The sequence below is a fragment of the Cynocephalus volans genome, chromosome 4, assembly GCF_027409185.1.
Source record: "Cynocephalus volans isolate mCynVol1 chromosome 4, mCynVol1.pri, whole genome shotgun sequence".
Lineage (NCBI taxonomy): Eukaryota > Metazoa > Chordata > Mammalia > Dermoptera > Cynocephalidae > Cynocephalus > Cynocephalus volans.
In genome coordinates this window covers 116762051-116779140 of record NC_084463.1, presented here as the reverse complement: position 1 = coordinate 116779140, position 17090 = coordinate 116762051, and the positions used below count along the sequence as shown (strand labels likewise).

Sequence of the window (17090 nt, the reverse complement as noted above, 5' to 3'; positions counted from 1 at the left end):
TCTGCATTTTAAAAAATCAGGTTCTGGGGTGATTCTTGTGGGCACTGAAAAGTTTGAGGTCTATTGTTCTGGAGCAAAGATTATCCACTCTGGCCATGAGCTAGAATTACCAGGAAGCTTTTAAAATGAATAGATGATTGGTTCCTACTCCCTAGAGACTGTGATTTAATTGCTAATACTCAAGTATTACTCTTTAAAACAAACAAACAAACAAAAAACCTCCTTAGGTGTTTCTAATATACAGCCAGGGTTGAGAAACATTGTTTCAAAGTAGTGCTTCTCAAACTGTGATCCCCAGACCAGCAGCATCAGCAATACCTGGCAATCTGTTAGAAATGCAGGGTCTTGGGTCCTACCCCAGACCTGCTCCATGAGAAGCGGGGGTGGGGGTGGGGGTGTGCAGGGCAGCAAATCTGTGTGTTTGCCCTCCAGGTGATTCTGATGCACATTGAAGTTTGAGAACCCCTGTTTTAGGGAGCAGTGGTTCTCAATCCTGGCTGCACATAAGAACCATCTGGGAGGACTTTTTAAGAATTCTGATGCCCAGGCCCCATCCCAGACCAATTACACCAGAATATCTTGGGGTGGGACTCAGGCATGAGTATTTTTTAAAGCTCCCCAGATGATTCCAGTGTTTAGCCAGGGTTGAGATCCACTGTTCTAGAAGGTGGGACAGTGTTCCCTCAAAGGAGCTGCAAGCATTTGGGACCATTGGTAAGACACAATCATTTAGATGCATTGCAGGTGTAAAGGCAAGGGTCTGAGGGATTTAAGGCAGAACATTCTGGATGGGGGTGAGACTGCTGCATGGCACCACTCTAAACTAAAGATTCGGTATCTTACAGAATGTGATGAGGGAAGACCAAGGAAGAAACAAAGTTGACTTCTATAATGTTCCCCCTTGCCTTCTACAGCAGCACCAGGAAGTAAAGGGCACTGGAACTGGCATTCCCACATAAACCAACCTGCAAAAAGATCCCTTCAGGCAGAGCTTATCATCACCCCATTTACAGAAGTCTGGGAAGGTCCCATAGCCAGGATGTAGTATCACCAAAATTCAGCCCTGGTCATTGTAATTGCACAGCAAACACCCTTCTTAAGGTTTCCCCTTTGCCAATTCCCCAAATTCTGGCTGCTTCAAGTGTCATTTAATGTCTCACCTGTTACATTTTGTTGTATTTGCCTTTTTGTTTGGAACAGATTAAAAATAATGAACCTTTGATCAACGTGCTTTACAAAGTGCTGAAGAAGTCAGCACGGGGCTGTCGGCCCAGGAGAAGCGTAAGATGATCTGATCCATGTCCTGAGCGGGCCATTCCATTGCTTCTGGCTCAGTGCAGACTCCATCACTTGCTTAATAACCAGTTGCTCTCCTGACTGCCCCAGGCTTCCTGCAAGTCATTTGGTTTATTTTATTTAAAAATGAAACTCTCTTCAGCATTTTGGCTGATGCACCAGGCTGAGCGTCTCATTCGTGGTGTTCTGTGACTCCATCTTTTGTGCTGCCAAGGGGTGGGGGAGCTTGCCTGGCTTGCCACCAGCTTTTGTCATGTTTCCATCCTCACTCGTCTGCCTCCATAGCAGAGGCTCACCTAGACAGAGCTGAGCATGAGTTTCTCGGGTTGGAGCAGCAGTTACTAGTCACCTTGGAGGAGCCAGGGTCTCCTCAGATTCCACTGTGGACCTGGGATTAAGGTGGCTACTTTTGGGGGCAGGGAGTTGATAATAGGTTAACAGTCTGGAGCTGGATTAGAACAAACCCCCTCTCACCTCCTTTGAACAAACTGCCCGGTACCCCCTTTGCTGATGCAGAAGTGCTGACTGCAACGTGGCCAGCTCTCGTAGCATTACAAGAGAGGCTGCAGGTTGGGAAGCAAGTGTGTGCCGAGCCGTCCTGAGCCCTGTGAAGTGTGCTGGCAGGTAGTCAAGGGGAGGTAAGGTGCCTGCGTGGCCTTTGATTCCCTTCTGACGCAGAGACTCTTTCAAATGGATGAGTGCTCATGGACTTTCACTTTTTCTGATGACAGAGATGCTGGGGGTACCCATAGTTGATGTTTTAAATGGATTTAAACATTGCTATCGCAAAACACAATTTTAAAAGGAAAATTGGATGTAATATACTACTTGTGGATGCAATATTTCTTCGTAGCCTCAGTTGTCTGGAACAGAGCTAAATGCTAAATGCAGAAGCTTAAAGGGCCTTTGAGCTGTGTAAACAGCTGTCCCAGAGCTGTGCTCTAAACCCTGTGCCCCTTCCTCCACAGGAGGCAGAACCAACTCATCTTATTTTGATACATTCATGGACTCACTAAGCGAACATTTCCCAGATATCCTCAATGTGGTAGGCCCTGGCTGGGCTTTGAGGATACGGAAAGTGCATCATAGCCTCCACAGTCACCCCTAATTAGGTTACTGTCTGGTTAGGAAAGACAGATGAGCAGACAACACTGAAATCTGATGTGCTGAGGAGCACAGTGGTGGCAGACACACAGGGTGGGAGGAGCAACCTGGAAGGCACCAACCCCAGTTGAAGGGAGAGAAGAGACCTAAGCACCTGTCTCTGTTGAGCTTTGAGTTCTTTGAATTCCCAACCCACACACATTACAAGTAGCACATTAAAAGGGGACAAGAGAAATCTACTTCTTAGTAAAGAGGAAGTGTTAATATCCTAGAGAGGGGGGAAAAAAGGTTGAATATATATTCAGTTCTCTATGAAGGCAGCAAAGGGCATACTTTTAGGAAGCTTTCCATCAAAAGTATAATTTAGAAGACTCAGCTTTTTCAAAATACCGTTTTTGTGTGGAATATCTTCTTCCTTTCCTGATGGCATTCCTCAATTAGATTCTCTGCCTTGCTATTTAAGTATCAAAAAGATATCCTCCATAAAAAACTTCTGTGAAATAAAGGGAAGAGTTTTCTGGGGGGAACAATCCCCAAGCATATCTCAATCTGAAAATGATTTCTACCTAGGAAATGAGCCGACGGTCAGCCCCTTTGGAGAATAGACAAGCTCATTGTCCTCTGCTTTGATGAAAGGACTGTGACACAGAGTGAATACTTCACTACTTTGACCAGCTTTTCTCCTGGTTCCCCTGAGTTTCAAGCCTGAGTCCTGCCTGGGAAGTTCAGCTGTGTGTGATTCACCAGGATTAATCCACACACTCCCTTCCCTTCCCTCTCCACCATCGCAGGAGACAGCACAGTCTGTTTGTGGATCGTTGCAGGAGTCCATGTGTTCTGTGACTGTGTGTATAGTATACATGTATGTACACGTAATCTGCCAGTTTGAAGAGCAGAATTTGGCTGGAATTCTGCTTTTTCCAGGAACTCTACAGCACTTACCTACATGTGTTTCCCTTTGATCTACGTGCAATTCAATCAGCATTCGCTGAGTGCCTTACATTGTCCAGGCCCTGTGTTTGGGGCTGACTTTACTGACATAAATCAGGTAGTGGTCCCTGCCTTCTTCTGTGTGACCAAAGGGAGCATGGGAGTGCAGCCCAGAATCAGTCCTCAGACCAGGCATGGAAAGGTCATCCTCCCTTGACCTTCACCTTTGGGTTTGCCGATGATGATTCTCAGGGAGAAGGGAGTGTAGGACAGCTGGGCACAGGAAGGGGCTTGATCTCTGAGAGAAGTGTTTGTCAATATATTTCTGCTCCTAATTCACACTGACAAACTTACTGGACCTCCCAGATGGAGTGGGGAGATAATGAAGGCCATGTCTCCAGCAGTTATCTGACCATCCACACTGGGACCCTCTGCGTAGCACACACACCACCCATCTTTGCTCTGGTTAGCTCCCCCTCCATTTCCCTGGTACGCTCTGAAAAATGGATATCTGTGAGATGGTGTCCCCTACATGGGACATCTTAGACCTGGCTATCCCTGACCTTGTCTTGGCCATGGGGTGCATCTGTGAAAAAGTAAGCCCTCTCCACCCCTGCATAGCTTTTGGCAAGAAGGAGATTGGAGGAAGTGAAAACATGGGATGAAGAGTTGGATTTAGCTTCTTAGGAGTCAGAGATGGGCTACATGTTGCCCACTTTGAGTCAAGTGAGGGATGAGAAATGTTGTGAAATCCCATTGGCCTGTAAGTTTGGGTGACTTTTGTGTCTTGCTTTGTTGTTTCCTTTCTTGGGAGGATGTGATAACTTGTAACTTATACAAGTACAGCCTAGCCTCAGTTACTCAGGAATCATTAAAAAACCCCAGCTGGGAATTATCCAGGTCCCTCCTTCCCTTGACCAGATCTTCTTTCCAAATAGTGTAGGGTGGGGAAGGCCGGCCTTAAACATGGTGAGTGGGCTGCTCAGAGACTTCCTTAAACGAAGGCTTGACGATGCTCGGAGGATTTGCTTGTTCCTCCTGGCCCACCAGTCCTCCTACTCGGGGCAGGGAATGATGGACTTCTGTAACTCGTGTTTGTCCCCAGGTTCAGTAGCAAACCTCTGTCTTATCAGTGGCAAATCTTCCAGGATTTGGCTGGCTGATTAGCTCAATCAGTTAAAGTACGGTGTTGTAACATCAGGGGTCAAGGGTTCACATCCCCATACCGGCCAGCCACAAAAACAAAAACAAAAATAAATCCAAGATTTATACTGATTCATTGCACTAATTTTGGACAAATATATGCTTCTAAAATTGATGATCCTGTGACTTGAACGTCTGCATTTTCTTTTATTTGAGAAATTTAAAAGTGTTCAGGTGTTACTAGGATCGTAAAAAGGTTTTGCTTTTTCCCTAAAGTGAAGCAGGCATAGAAATAAATCAAGTATTGCCTGAGTTTTGGCCCCTTTCGATGACATGACCCTGCCTGCCACTGCTGAGACTTCCACACCCACCCATTGTAGGGCTAACTTTATTTCTTGAGTTCTAATCCCAAACACCATGGTTAAATCTTTTTTCAATTGTTTACCTCCCAGATGACAGGCCGGGACCTTCTCAAGGATCGAAGTCTGAAGCCTGTGAGGATCGCCGAGAGTGACATTGATGTGAGTGAGCATAGTGACAGGCTGACCCCTTGGCTACCTGTTGACCCAGGCCCAGGGTGGGCAGCTTCAGGCAGGGTTTGGATGGTGCGATAGCCCAAGGCTTTCTGATCACAATCCCAAGGCCATTCCCTTTTCTCATCATCCCAGGCCCTCTCTGAACTGTTCTTGCTTATAGGTGAAACTGAGCATCTTCTGTGAACAAGACAGGATCCTCCAGGACTTGGAAGACAAGATACGAGCCCTCAAGGAGAACAAAGTATGCATCACTTTTGTATAATCTTGGGATAGGTGGAGGGACGTTTTGACATCCTGGCTTTCCTGAGATGTAGAGTGCACTCTCACGTTAGTATTGAATAACAGGTGTTAGTTTATCCAGAGCAATGTCTTTGTGTTTAAAGGGTGCTTCTTGGGGGTTTCTACCTGAACCTGGAGGAGGGCTGATAGAGAGACCCCAGCCTACTTGTTCCAAGTATTGTACCCCCCCTCCCCAATTCTGCTCTGGCCCTCTTCTCTCTGGAGGCCCCATGAGGTGAGCCTGGGACAGGAGTTCCACTGGCATGTATGTGATGGCCCCAGGCCCCTGAACCCCAGGAAAGAAGGGCTGACTTGGAGAAAGTGGCTGCTGTCATTATAGGACAGAGGCCCTTACTTCCTAAAGCTCTTTTCCTCCTAGAATCAGGGATATGGAGGCAGCAAATCTGAATGGGAGAGCAGGAATGGGCTGGAGGCCCCCAATGTTTGGTTTCTTATACTCTTAAAGGCTTTTTTTTTTTTTTTCCTGAATTTTAATAAGGCATTATATTTGTGATGCTAAAGCTTTATAACATACCTTTTTCCCCAAGAGCTTAGAGAGTTTTCCAACCACGCTTTCATTTATCCTTATAGTTTAATTCCATAAGGAATTAAATGGCTTTATGCCCACTTTATAAATGAGGAAACTGAGGCACAGAGCTGTTAGGTGCCTACCCCAGGCCACCCAATGGGAAGATTCAGAGCTGGCTGCAGAGGCCTCTCAGCCCACAGCTGAGCTCTGGCCCTGTCTGCCTTGGTTAGATCCAGCAGCTTTGTTTGTTCCCAGCGTGGTATGGGGAGGCCTCCAGGGACAGACCTCCTATCCTGTTGCTTTTGGGCCCTTCCCGTGCAGGACCAGCTAGAATCCGTGCTGGAGGTGTTACACAGACAGATGGAGCAGTACCGAGACCAACCCCAGCACCTGGAGAAGATCGCCTACCAGCAGAGGCTGCTGCAGGAGGACCTTGTCCACATCCGAGCTGAGCTCTCCAGAGAGGCCACTGTGTGTGGAATTGGAGGGCTGCGAACAATTTCCCTCAGGATGGGCTGGGCAGGGGGCTGCTTTTCTCATCTCCCAAACAAGCTGTAGTTGAGTTGGTGGCCAGGGACGAGAGTCTTGGAGTAGTAGAACTTGTCCAGGGGTGACATGTCTGTCTCCACCTATGCCTTAGGCTGCTTACCATTAGTGACTCCCAATGGCTGATGACATTCAAGGTACCAGCTTTCTCAGAGCAGCCTGCAGGGCTATTCCTCTGACCCGTATGCAGTTAATTTCCATTTTTTCATCTGCCAGTGTCATGTGGTGCAGGACCTTTCTGCCATGGCTGGGAATCTAAGCATCCCTCAGTGTGGAAGAGGGGACAGTGTAGGTGGTCAGGGTCAGAGCACAAATGAGAAGATACCACATTCCCTCTTGCTCCCATCTCTCTCTGCCTGAGGACCACTGGGTTTCTTCCCTTCTCTCCTGGCTGGGTCAGCAGTGGTCAGGAGCACAGGTCCCGTGGTGCCTCCCAGGGGGTAGTGGATAACTAAGAACCAGAAGCATTTCCTCGGCCAACAGGAGATGGAAAATGCTTGGAATGAATACCTGAAGTTGGAGAGTGACGTGGAACAGCTGAAGCAGGCCCTACAAGAGCAACACAGAAGAGCCTTTTTTTTCCAGGTGACCCAAGCACTGTCCATCCCTTCTGAACTCTGGTTTCTTTCGAGAGCCTCCACCTGTGGGGGCTGTGAGCACTGCCCAGGGGCCATCTCTTCCTTGGCCTTGGACTCTCCATCCCTGTCAAGGGGACACCCCAAGCTCTGCTTTGGAAATCCCTTCCCCCAGCCAGGCTGTGATGAGAAGCCTCATCCCAGCTCCCCCTGCCTCTCTGCTCTTAGAGACGAGCTCTTGGGTGTTTTTGTAAGGGTTTCTTTGGATCATTTGGGGGAACGGACCCGAGAGAAGACAAATACCAACCTTGAGCACCTTACTAAGACATGAGAGTGATCTGTGTTCCCATGGTTCTTGGCCCCATCTTGGGTTCCTAGCTTCTCACTTACACAGATGGCAGCAGGAAGCCCCTGCCTCCTTCCTGCTTCTGATTCCTAAAGATAGACGTTATCATGCCTCTGCCTGAGGAGGTAGTGTGAATTCAGTCCATTGAGGTGCCTCTGGTCTCCAGGCAGTCATTTGCATTTCTAGAGGCCAGGCTGGGTGATGCCCATCTCTGTGGCCCCTGCCCCACTCTGGAAAGGTGGCTTTAGAGCCTGCCTCCTTACCCTTAAAAACCAGGCCACCTCATTGATAGCTGCTTCTGTCTCCCAAGGGTGAGACAATGAAAGGCCCTTTTAAGTTTCTCTTCTCCAGGTTGGGTCCCCCAACTGCCCAGTGTTCCCCCAACCAGGCTTCCACCCAACCCTCAAAATTTTTAAAATGGAAAATAGCCTGCTTTCCAACCTAACTTAAGATCTGCATCTTCTCCTTTCAGGGCCCTGACATAACTTCAGTTTATTTGAATTCAGCAGGCATTAATTGAGGCTTTGTGGGTATGAGTCCCCATGCTAGGCCAGTTTTGGTGCTGGGCTTGCTCATTGATGAACTAGTTCTAATTAAGGCTCTTCATTCAAGTGATTTAATGAATATGTTGACTCTTGGACATATCACCCCAGAAAAATGAAAGAACTCCCAGAGGGAGTTTAAGTTTGTGGGCCTTGCGGCTTTCCCCAGGGCCCTGCTGTCCCTCCACTCACCCAGAGATGAGGTGGAGGGACAGAGAGCCCAGTCCAGGACCACACAGAGGAGACTTGCCTTGGGGCTGGCCTGCGAGGTTCCCCAGAACTTCTGTGTCCTGCCATTGTCGTCCCCCGCCCCACCATAATTTCCCTTCCTCCAAGCTAACATATTCCTCCCCTTTTTTATATCCCCAGCACTTAGCATAATGGCTTGAAAATACTAGGTGAATATTGTTGACAAAGTCTTTCAAACAATTATTTCTACTTATGAGTTCCTAAAACTGTCCTGTCCTATTATACCTATCTTCTTGGACATCAATGATCCACATGAATTTCAGCAGCAAATATTTTTAGCATTTCATTCTTCATTTTTATAATTATAAAAATAATACATGACAATATCTCACTGAAAAGGCCAACCAATGAGAACTAAAAGCAAAAAGTGATACAAAAGCTCCTCTTCCCTCCTTTTTTCTGCCCAGTCTCACCACCTTCCCTGTATGTAATCAGTGCTGTCCATTGGTAGGGTTGCCTACCACACCATTTTCTGTGTGTTTCCTAAAATATGCACGTATCATTCATTTGGGGGGTGGAAGCAGGTAAAAGACTTCCTAAAGAGGATCACACACATTGTTTGGCATCTTGCTCTTTTATCATAACTTTGTGCAGAAATCTGTCTAGGAAAGATACCCCCAAATTTATGCTGCCCAATAAAATATAAATTAATTAAAATTCACTAAAATTAAAAATGTATTCCTTATTCACACCAGACACATTTGAAGTGCTCAGTAGCCAGCTGTGGCTAGTGGCTACTGTGTTGGACAGCACAGATTATAGATTTCCATCATCTCAGAAAGCTGTATTGGACAACACTAGTTAAGTAAATTACATTGGTTCTTCCTGACTGCTACATACTGTTTCATGGCCTGGATATCTGCTACTTTGTTAGCCATTTCTCTTCTGATGAGCATTGAAATTATTTCTAGTGTTTTGTTTTTATAAATGGTGCCATAGGGAGCATCCATGGAACTGCCTTTTCAAGCTTGTTTACCAGCATTTGTCTAAGATAGACTCCTAGGAGTGGACTTGCTGCGTTGAAATGAGCACACATCTTAAAAGCTGACGGATACCACAAAGTCACCCTTTACAAGGCTGCACTTACTTTCGCACCTATGGTGAACGAGAATACAGAACCTATTTGCCCACATCCTCACCAGCACTAGATGTTATCAGTCATTTTAGTTTTTGCCAGTCAACTAAATGGCCTCTTGTTTTAATTTGCATTTATGCAATTACTAGCAGCTTAAACATCTTTTCATATGATTATTGGCCATTTGTATTTCTACTGTTCCTTACTTCCTGGTAATTTAACATATAGCAGGCCCTGAATCCTTTTTTCCCTCCTCCAAAAATCAAATCCATACAACGTAACAGGTCTTGTCACAGACTCCCTGGAGAACTCAGCCCTGTAAATTACTAGCAGATAGGCCAGCCTGGAGCTTGGAGCCTGGAGATTGTGGCTTGATTTCCACCTAGCCCCCTGGCATTGCTCACATTTTCCTTAAGTGTCACGATGACCTGGGAAGCTCACAAAGCCTTGCTTCTTTGGTGTAATCCTAGAACAGGCAAGCTACTAGAGTCTAGGTAAATCATTAAAACTGGAGATGGGCTTGCATCCCTATATGCAACTTCTCAGTAATGGGGCTTAATTCCTTTAGCCAGGTTTGGCTGTGAGAAAATTCATAGCCTTTTTGGTAAAATAGGGTGGCTTTATTTATGAAGATCCTCACAGCCACCTGGGCATTCGAGAAACTGTGTAAGAGGCAGTGATAGGTGAGGCTACCTGCAGGTGTTCCCATCCCAACTTCTGGACAGCAAGCTCAAGCCTTTGCTGAAAGCAGTGCACAGGAGCCTTCCTGCCCAGTGTGCTGTGTGGATACAGGAATGAAACTCCACCCTTGCTCCCCAAAAGCTCCCCTTACCTCATCATGAAGTTCTGAAATTCCATGGCCCATGGAGAAAGATAGGAGCTCTCTGGCCTTTGCTCATCTCTGCTCTTTTCTTACATGTGGGGGTGACAGAAAAGCAAAACAGGGGCAGGAGAGTGGGCTGACAGGAGCTTTGCCAGGGAGCTATGGAGGAAGGAGAGAACTGATTTTGATCCCTTCAGTCACCTATTCCCAGAACTCAGCTGGAGACTTAGGCTCTAGAGATAATCCCCCATTAATTTACACATACACTCTAGGTTCAGTAACTCATCTGTCTGTTTTAGGATACTCATACTTTAGTGTGGGACTGAGTATCAAACCCATTATTTGCTTGTCAGCCCTGAGGATGTGATTTGGTGTTGGGAGGGTGGACAGAGTGAAATGTGAGCCCCCTTGGGACAGGAACCTTCTGATGTCTGTTGTCATGACTGTTGGCAAGTATTTGGTCAGGGATTTTACATGATTGGTTCTTGATTCACTCAACATACATGCACTGAGAACCTGCTAAGTTGCAGGTCCTGTTGGGGGATGTGTCAAGGAGCATGTACTTTAGCTGCAGGACCAGGCAGGTCCGTAAGTATCACACAGTAAAATAACTCTTCCAGTTGAGAGTAGATGGGGTATGGACCCTGCCTTTCTTTTACTCCATGGCATAGGGCTGAGGCTGTTTTCCCCCAATTATAAACTAAAAATCAAAAGAATACTATATCTGATGTTTAACAACCCCTTAAAAGATGGCCACAATCCACTAACCACAACAGACCCCTCCTCACCACTGTAAGGGTCTCTTCCTATCCAATTCTGGTTGTCATCTGTCAGTACATATGATCATGTAGCCTATCTCTTTTCCCATTGTACTTTAAAAAAAAAAAGTTTTATTATGTCATTCACATACCATAAAATTCACCCTTTTAAAGTGCATGATTCAGTGGTTTTTAGTATGTTCACAGCACTGTGCAAATATCACCACAATCAATTTTATAACACTTTAACATCCCTGAAAAGAAACCCTGTACCCGTGATACTCCCTAATTATGTACTCCCTATCCACCCCAACTCCACACTCCTGCCCTAGTAACCACTAATCTACTTTCTGTCCCTATGGAGTTGCCTAGTCTAGATATTTCTTATAAGTGGAATCATGCAATGTGTGGCATTTTGTGTCTGCCTTCTTTCTCTTAGACTAATGTTTTCAAGGTTCATGCTGTTGTAGCATGTATTAGTACTTCATTCCTTTTTTTGGCCAAATGATATTCCATTGCCCATCATACTTTAACTAAACCTCAAATCCCCAGGATTCAGTTCTGACTTTTAAAAAAGCTTTTATAGGGCCGACCCCGTGGCTCACTCGGGAGAGTGTGGCGCTGGGAGCGCCGCAGCCGCAGGTTCGGATCCTATATAGGGATGGCCGGTGCACTCACTGGCTGAGCGCGGTGCAGGCAACACCACACTAAGGGTTGTGATCCACTTACCAGTCACAAAAAGAAAAAAAAAAAAAAAGTAAAAAAGCTTTTATATTCCAGGGATGGTGTAATCTCTTGTCCTTGCCTTTCCTCCCCTTCCACTATGGTTGTGTAAGACAGTCTCTTTTTTTTTAATTGTGGTAAAATACACATAACATAAACTTTACATTCCTAAACATTTTTATGTGTACAGTTCACATTGTTGGGCACCCAACCAACAGAACTTGGGATTCCCCTATTCTCCTCCCCCACCATGGCAACCACTATTCTGTTTCCTGTCTCTATTAAATTAACTAGTCTAGATACTTCACTCAAGTATTTCAAGCAGCCTATTTTTAAATTAGGTGGAAATAGGCCAGCTGGACTGGTAAAAGCTACTCTGACATTTCTCTCCATACCTTGGGCATTTCCCCTGTCTGTACTTCCCTGGGAAGCTGTGAACCAGGCCGACAGGGTTGGTTCTAGCCCTGGCAGGGTTCCCACCAAGGGTGTTGCCCCCCAACATGAGGGGCTATTTCTATTTGAAATGGCAGGATAAATCCTAAGAAGAAACTTTTGGTAAGGATCTAAGTAGGCAATGACCACCACCTTGTGTTCCTCAGGAGAAGTCGCAGATACAGAAGGATCTGTGGAGGATTGAAGATGTCATTGCAGGCCTGAGTGCAAATAAAGAGAACTTTAGGATCCTGGTGGAATCGGTCAAAAATCCAGGTGAGAGGGCCATCTTCCTGGAGGTGGTGGTGTCAGGAGGCCAGGTCCCAGGTGGGCAGGATGGCTCTGGGGCAGGTTGGGTCTTGGTGGTGTCAAATCACCCTGTCTGTCCTCCATGGAAGAGGGTCTTTGTTCCATCCCCTGCTTTGTTTCCCTCCATGCTCCTTAGAAAGAAAAACGGTGCCTTTGTTTTCTCACCCGCCTGTGCCTTCACTCTCGACTTCTGAGAGCAAGCCGCCCCCACAGCCCAGCCCTCCCACCAGCCCTGTGCGGACCCCTCTGGAGGTTCGACTCTTCCCCCAGCTGCAAACCTACGTGCCCTACCGACCGCACCCACCCCAGCTGAGGAAAGTGACGTCCCCCCTTCAGTCACCAACTAAGATGAAGCCCAAAGTTGTAAGTAGTGATGAGGAGGAGCTGAATGCTACTGTTTTCTCTCTAGCAGATGATTGTCTGACCTCTGTGTCCTCAGGTCATCTTCTTTTGTGGGAGAAACTCTTGGGAAAACTTGGGGAGATGGAACCAGCTAGAGTGCTAAGGGAGTCCTAAGTCAGGAGCAGTTAAGGAGTAGTATTTAGCCTGCTATTGTGCCTTAGACTCTCAAGACTGGCAGCACCCTGAGAGATGGTCTAGCCCAATCCTCCCATTTTGCAGTTTGTAAAACTGAGGCTTACAGAGAAAAAGCAACTATGCTGAGGAGGGTGGAATTCATGATCTGCATAGTGCAAAGGAGTGTGTAGCTGTTGGTGAGGCTGTCCCCACGCTGAGCTCTGTGCAGACCTGTAGAGGGCTCACCTGCAGTTGTACAAGCCCGTGGGCAAAGAGCTCATTCCAGCAGAAGAGTAGCCTTATCTTCACCTGCAGTTGAGCACTGTGCTAGGTTGTGAGGAGACTTGTGATCTTTATAGTCACCTCATAGAGTATAAATAGGAAGGGAAGGATCCCCATCCCACAGATAAGAAAACTAAGACCCCAAGTTGTTGAGGTTTGCTCAAGGTCTCTATGTTAGTTAGTGTATCCAATCCCATCTCCTGACCATTCTCCTTTATTCTGTGCCACCTATCATCTAATTATACCTTTTGTCCCAGGTCTGTGGCCCACATAGTTGCCTGGGCCAGCACTTTAGTTTGCCTGGCATACAGAGGTGCTAAACTCTTTTCAAAGTCTGGGAGCACAGGAGACTTAAAAGAAATAGAAGATGTGGTCAGTCCTGTGATAGCTCACGCCTCCAGGGCCAGGCCAGCCCTGGCTGGAGTCCACAAGGGGTCTAGTTCAAGTGCAGGGAAGCCATAGTAGAGGGAACCTCTAATGAGGTTGGTGCACAAAGCTGTGGAAAACACACGAGTTCCTGGTCCTCACCATCTGCCTGCTTTCAGCCAGGACCCCGAGATGGACCCAGGATGTGGCCCTTGACTCAGCCAGAGAGCCAGTGTGAATTTCTCCATCTTGAATCTCCTTCCTAGTCCAAGATCTAAAAGGCAGACTCAGTTTCAGCCATAAGACAGGAGGTCAAAAATATCAAAACAAACAGCAGGAATGTCTGGCGCAGATGGCTGTTGACATAAGGCAGGGTGCTTGCCAGCCAAGATGAGGAGCAGAGGGAAGAGGTGCCAACCAGAGCCGCAACACTGGGATTCCAGTCTTCTTCTCTCACTGTGTCCTCGGGAAAGTCCCTTCCCTTTTCTGAGCCTCCTCAGTTTCCCCTTGTGCAGACTATCACAGAGGCTCCTCCTTACAGCTTGGTCCTCTGTGGCTCTTGGGCAGGACTTTTTCAGCTTGGTTGAGCATCAGGGTCACTGGGGTGGGAAGCGGTCCTTCTCTCCTCTCCTTCTAGTGATATATGTGTGTTTACCAGTTCTACCATTTTTGTTGTTGTTGTTTGCTTGTTTTTAACATTTGTTTGTGCAATAATGTCCATCTGAATATAACATAAAACAGGAATATATAATTTAGCAAATAGTAACAAAGGGACCACCTATGTTATACCAACACCCAGACCAAGAAATAGAACTTTGCCAGCAACCAGAAGCCTGTGGATCCCTTCCCAGTCCAGGTCACTCTCTTTCAGCCAGGAGTAACCACTATCTTGACTTTTTGGATAATAACTCCCTTACTTTTTGGTGGTGGTGCTGTTTTTAAGTTTTACTACCTCTGTTTGCCTTCCTAAACACTTTAATTATGTTGGTATACAGGTAATACTGTACTCTTTTGTGTCATGCATCTTTTCTTCAACATTATGTTTATGACATTCATCCACATCATTGCCTGTAGCTATCAGTGTGCAACTTCTTTATTTGGTTGTTTTCTTGAGTTTAGCATCATATTTTATAACATAATACTCTCAAAGGCTACAAAAACAAAAGATATAAAAAAGTGTATAATAAAGTGTCTCTCTTCCACTGTCTGACTCCAACGTTCTATTCTCTTCAGTCAAAGGCAATCAGTATTCTGTATTTATCTTTCTGGAGAACTTTTTAGAAATTGGGGATTCTAAGGTCTTGTCAGGATTGGAAACATCTGATCCTCTGAGAACCAGTGTGTCTCTTAGGCAGGCAGCTTAACGTTCACAAATCAACAAAGTGTATTGCTTTAAGAGAGTGCTGATAAATCTTTGCAAAGCAAGCTTGGAGTGCCCTTTCCTGAACTCTGCAAAATTCAGAAAAACAAAGCCAAATTAGACTAAGAAAGGGGGAATTTAGGAGGAAGAAGGCATGATGGTAGTGAGTCCCAGGAGTGGATGTTTATGACAGTCAGGGCCAGTCTTGGTAGGCAGGGGAATCACAGCCTTCAGAAAGTACTTTGGACAGGGAGTTTCAAGGAAAATAGTTACATTCATCACATTCTAGGTGGTGGGTTGTGTGGTAGGCAGTGAGTCATTCATCCTGGCTGCCTATTCTGTCCAAGTCAGGAAGGAGGAAATATTTTGTAACCAAGCACATTTCTGATAGAAAGGGCAGGAGGATGTAGGCTGCATCCTTGCTCAGATCTGCTCCGGCTGGGCCAGTAAGGTGGCCCAGTCTAAGCATGGTGGTGTGGGATGGCTGTTTTGCTCCAGGTGGGGGGTGCTGCCATAGATCTAGAAGTGATGCAGAGTTAGCAGCTAGCCTACCCTCTGGTGTGCTCCAAGTGGGGAGGAAGCAGTTTGGCACTGTGCCAACAGCATGACCCCAGGAGACCTGAGTTGTGGATTTGGGGGCAGTATGAGCAGGTGACACTTTGAAAAATAGAAAACATGAATCAAAGAGAAGAATAGAGATGGAGCAGAGGTATCTCCCCTCTTCACAGCATCTCCAGGGGAAATGTTAGCACTCCTTGGCTGAGGTGGTCATGTTCTGTGCCTCCAAAGTGGCCTGTTCTGGCCCTTTGGGCCATCACTGTGTGTGTGTGTGGTGGTGCCACTCAGCAGTCCCCCCCCCGCCAGCTCCGTTGCACTGGGCACTGGTTCTGGTTCTCTTTCTGAGCAGGAAGATGAGGCGCCTCCCAGGCCCCCACTCCCGGAACTCTACAGCCCGGAGGACCAGCCCCCGGCTGTGCCACCTCTGCCAAGGGAGGCCACCATCATCCGGCACACTTCTGTGCGGGGCCTCAAGCGGCAGTCGGACGAGAGGAAGCGAGACCGGGAACTGGGGCAGTGTGTTAACGGGGACTCGAGGGTGAGCAGGGAGGGCCCCTGTGGTTGCCCACTGTGTGTGGGGAGAGGGAAGGTGGCATGATGCCGGGCAGGTATGACAACCTGGGACTATGCTCACAGGTGGAGCTCCGGTCATATGTTAGTGAGCCTGAGCTGGCAACCCTCAGTGTGGACATGGCCCAGCCCTCCCTGGGACTCCTGGGCTCTGAGAGCCGGTACCAGACGCTGCCAGGCAGAGGTAAGGCAAGACCCTCCCTGAGTCTTTGTGGCAACCCCACTGAACTGCTCCCAACCCTCAGCCAGTTCCTTGTGCCCTTCTTCCTGCAGCTTTGGGCCTAGGTAGGATGAGCTATGAGCTACTGAGAGGGAGTGCTGGGCTGCCTTCCTCAGGCCCACATCCTGATCCTCTTCCCCTTTTGTAACATCTGTCCCCAGCCATTACTGTGAAGCTCGGCACTGTCCAAGCACTTTATATACACCTAGTATTCACAACAACCCTGTGAGGGAAGTGCTGTTATTATTCCCATCTTAGAGAAAGGGAAGCCAAGGCTCAGAAATTAAATAACTTGCCAATTAACTGCTGAGTGATGGAGCCGGAAGACAGTCCCAGTGCTCTGGCTCCAAGCCACTGCACCCTGCAGGCTGGGGTGTTGGGTGACTGTCACCAGCACAGCCATCTCAGGCCTTCCAGAGGACTTTTTCCTCTTGTGTCACTCCAAGACTCTATGAGTCCTTTGTTTAAACAAACACACTTCCTCCTCAGTTGGGCTCCCTTCTCACTGTCCTCCCTCATCCTGAGTTGGGCTTTGCAGGATGCACAGGAGTGTGTCAGGAAGGAGAGGGTTGAAGGTCATTCCTACCCCTCCAGTCTGTCCACCTGCCAAGCATCCCAGGCCTTCTGCACGTAAGGGAAGCCTGGAGTAGTCCACAGATCCTCAGGGACACTGTCCCTCATTGGGGGCATCCCTGGGCTGGCCCCTATCCTCTTCCTGGGGCCTTGCTCTTCCTGGCCCTGGGGAGGAAGAAAAGAAGAGTGGCTATTGGCTGGGCACTCTTGGTCCCCTTACGGGAGTGGGGGGAGATTATAGAGGGACCAGGGGACTGTCCAACCCACCACAAATATGCTCACCCTTCTCCTTCCTCATTAAGGGCTCTCGGGGTCCACGTCGAGGCTCCAGCAGTCATCCACCATTGCTCCCTACGTCACGCTCCGGAGGGGTCTAAATGCCGAAAGCAGCAAGGTGACCTTCCCTGTGAGTGGCCTTGAGTTGTCAAGGAGCTCACTGCTCCCTCATGC

General features: G+C 47.5%; 1 protein-coding gene across 2 annotated transcripts in view; it reads left to right on the top strand.

The window, feature by feature from the left end:
• PLEKHA7 (pleckstrin homology domain containing A7) overlaps window positions 1–17090 on the top strand; it is a 203833-nt gene that overhangs the window by 175880 nt on the left and 10863 nt on the right. The window contains exons 14-22 of one of the 2 annotated variants that reach the window (XM_063093679.1): window positions 4926–4994; window positions 5170–5250; window positions 6139–6288; window positions 6847–6948; window positions 12054–12162; window positions 12332–12558; window positions 15627–15815; window positions 15914–16031; window positions 16943–17046. In XM_063093679.1, coding sequence (XP_062949749.1) covers window positions 4926–4994; window positions 5170–5250; window positions 6139–6288; window positions 6847–6948; window positions 12054–12162; window positions 12332–12558; window positions 15627–15815; window positions 15914–16031; window positions 16943–17046 — 1149 coding nt within the window. Of the gene's footprint in view, window positions 1–4925; window positions 4995–5169; window positions 5251–6138; window positions 6289–6846; window positions 6949–12053; window positions 12163–12331; window positions 12559–15623; window positions 15816–15913; window positions 16032–16942; window positions 17047–17090 lie in introns of both variants that reach the window. The other variant, XM_063093678.1, reaches the window with a different exon arrangement.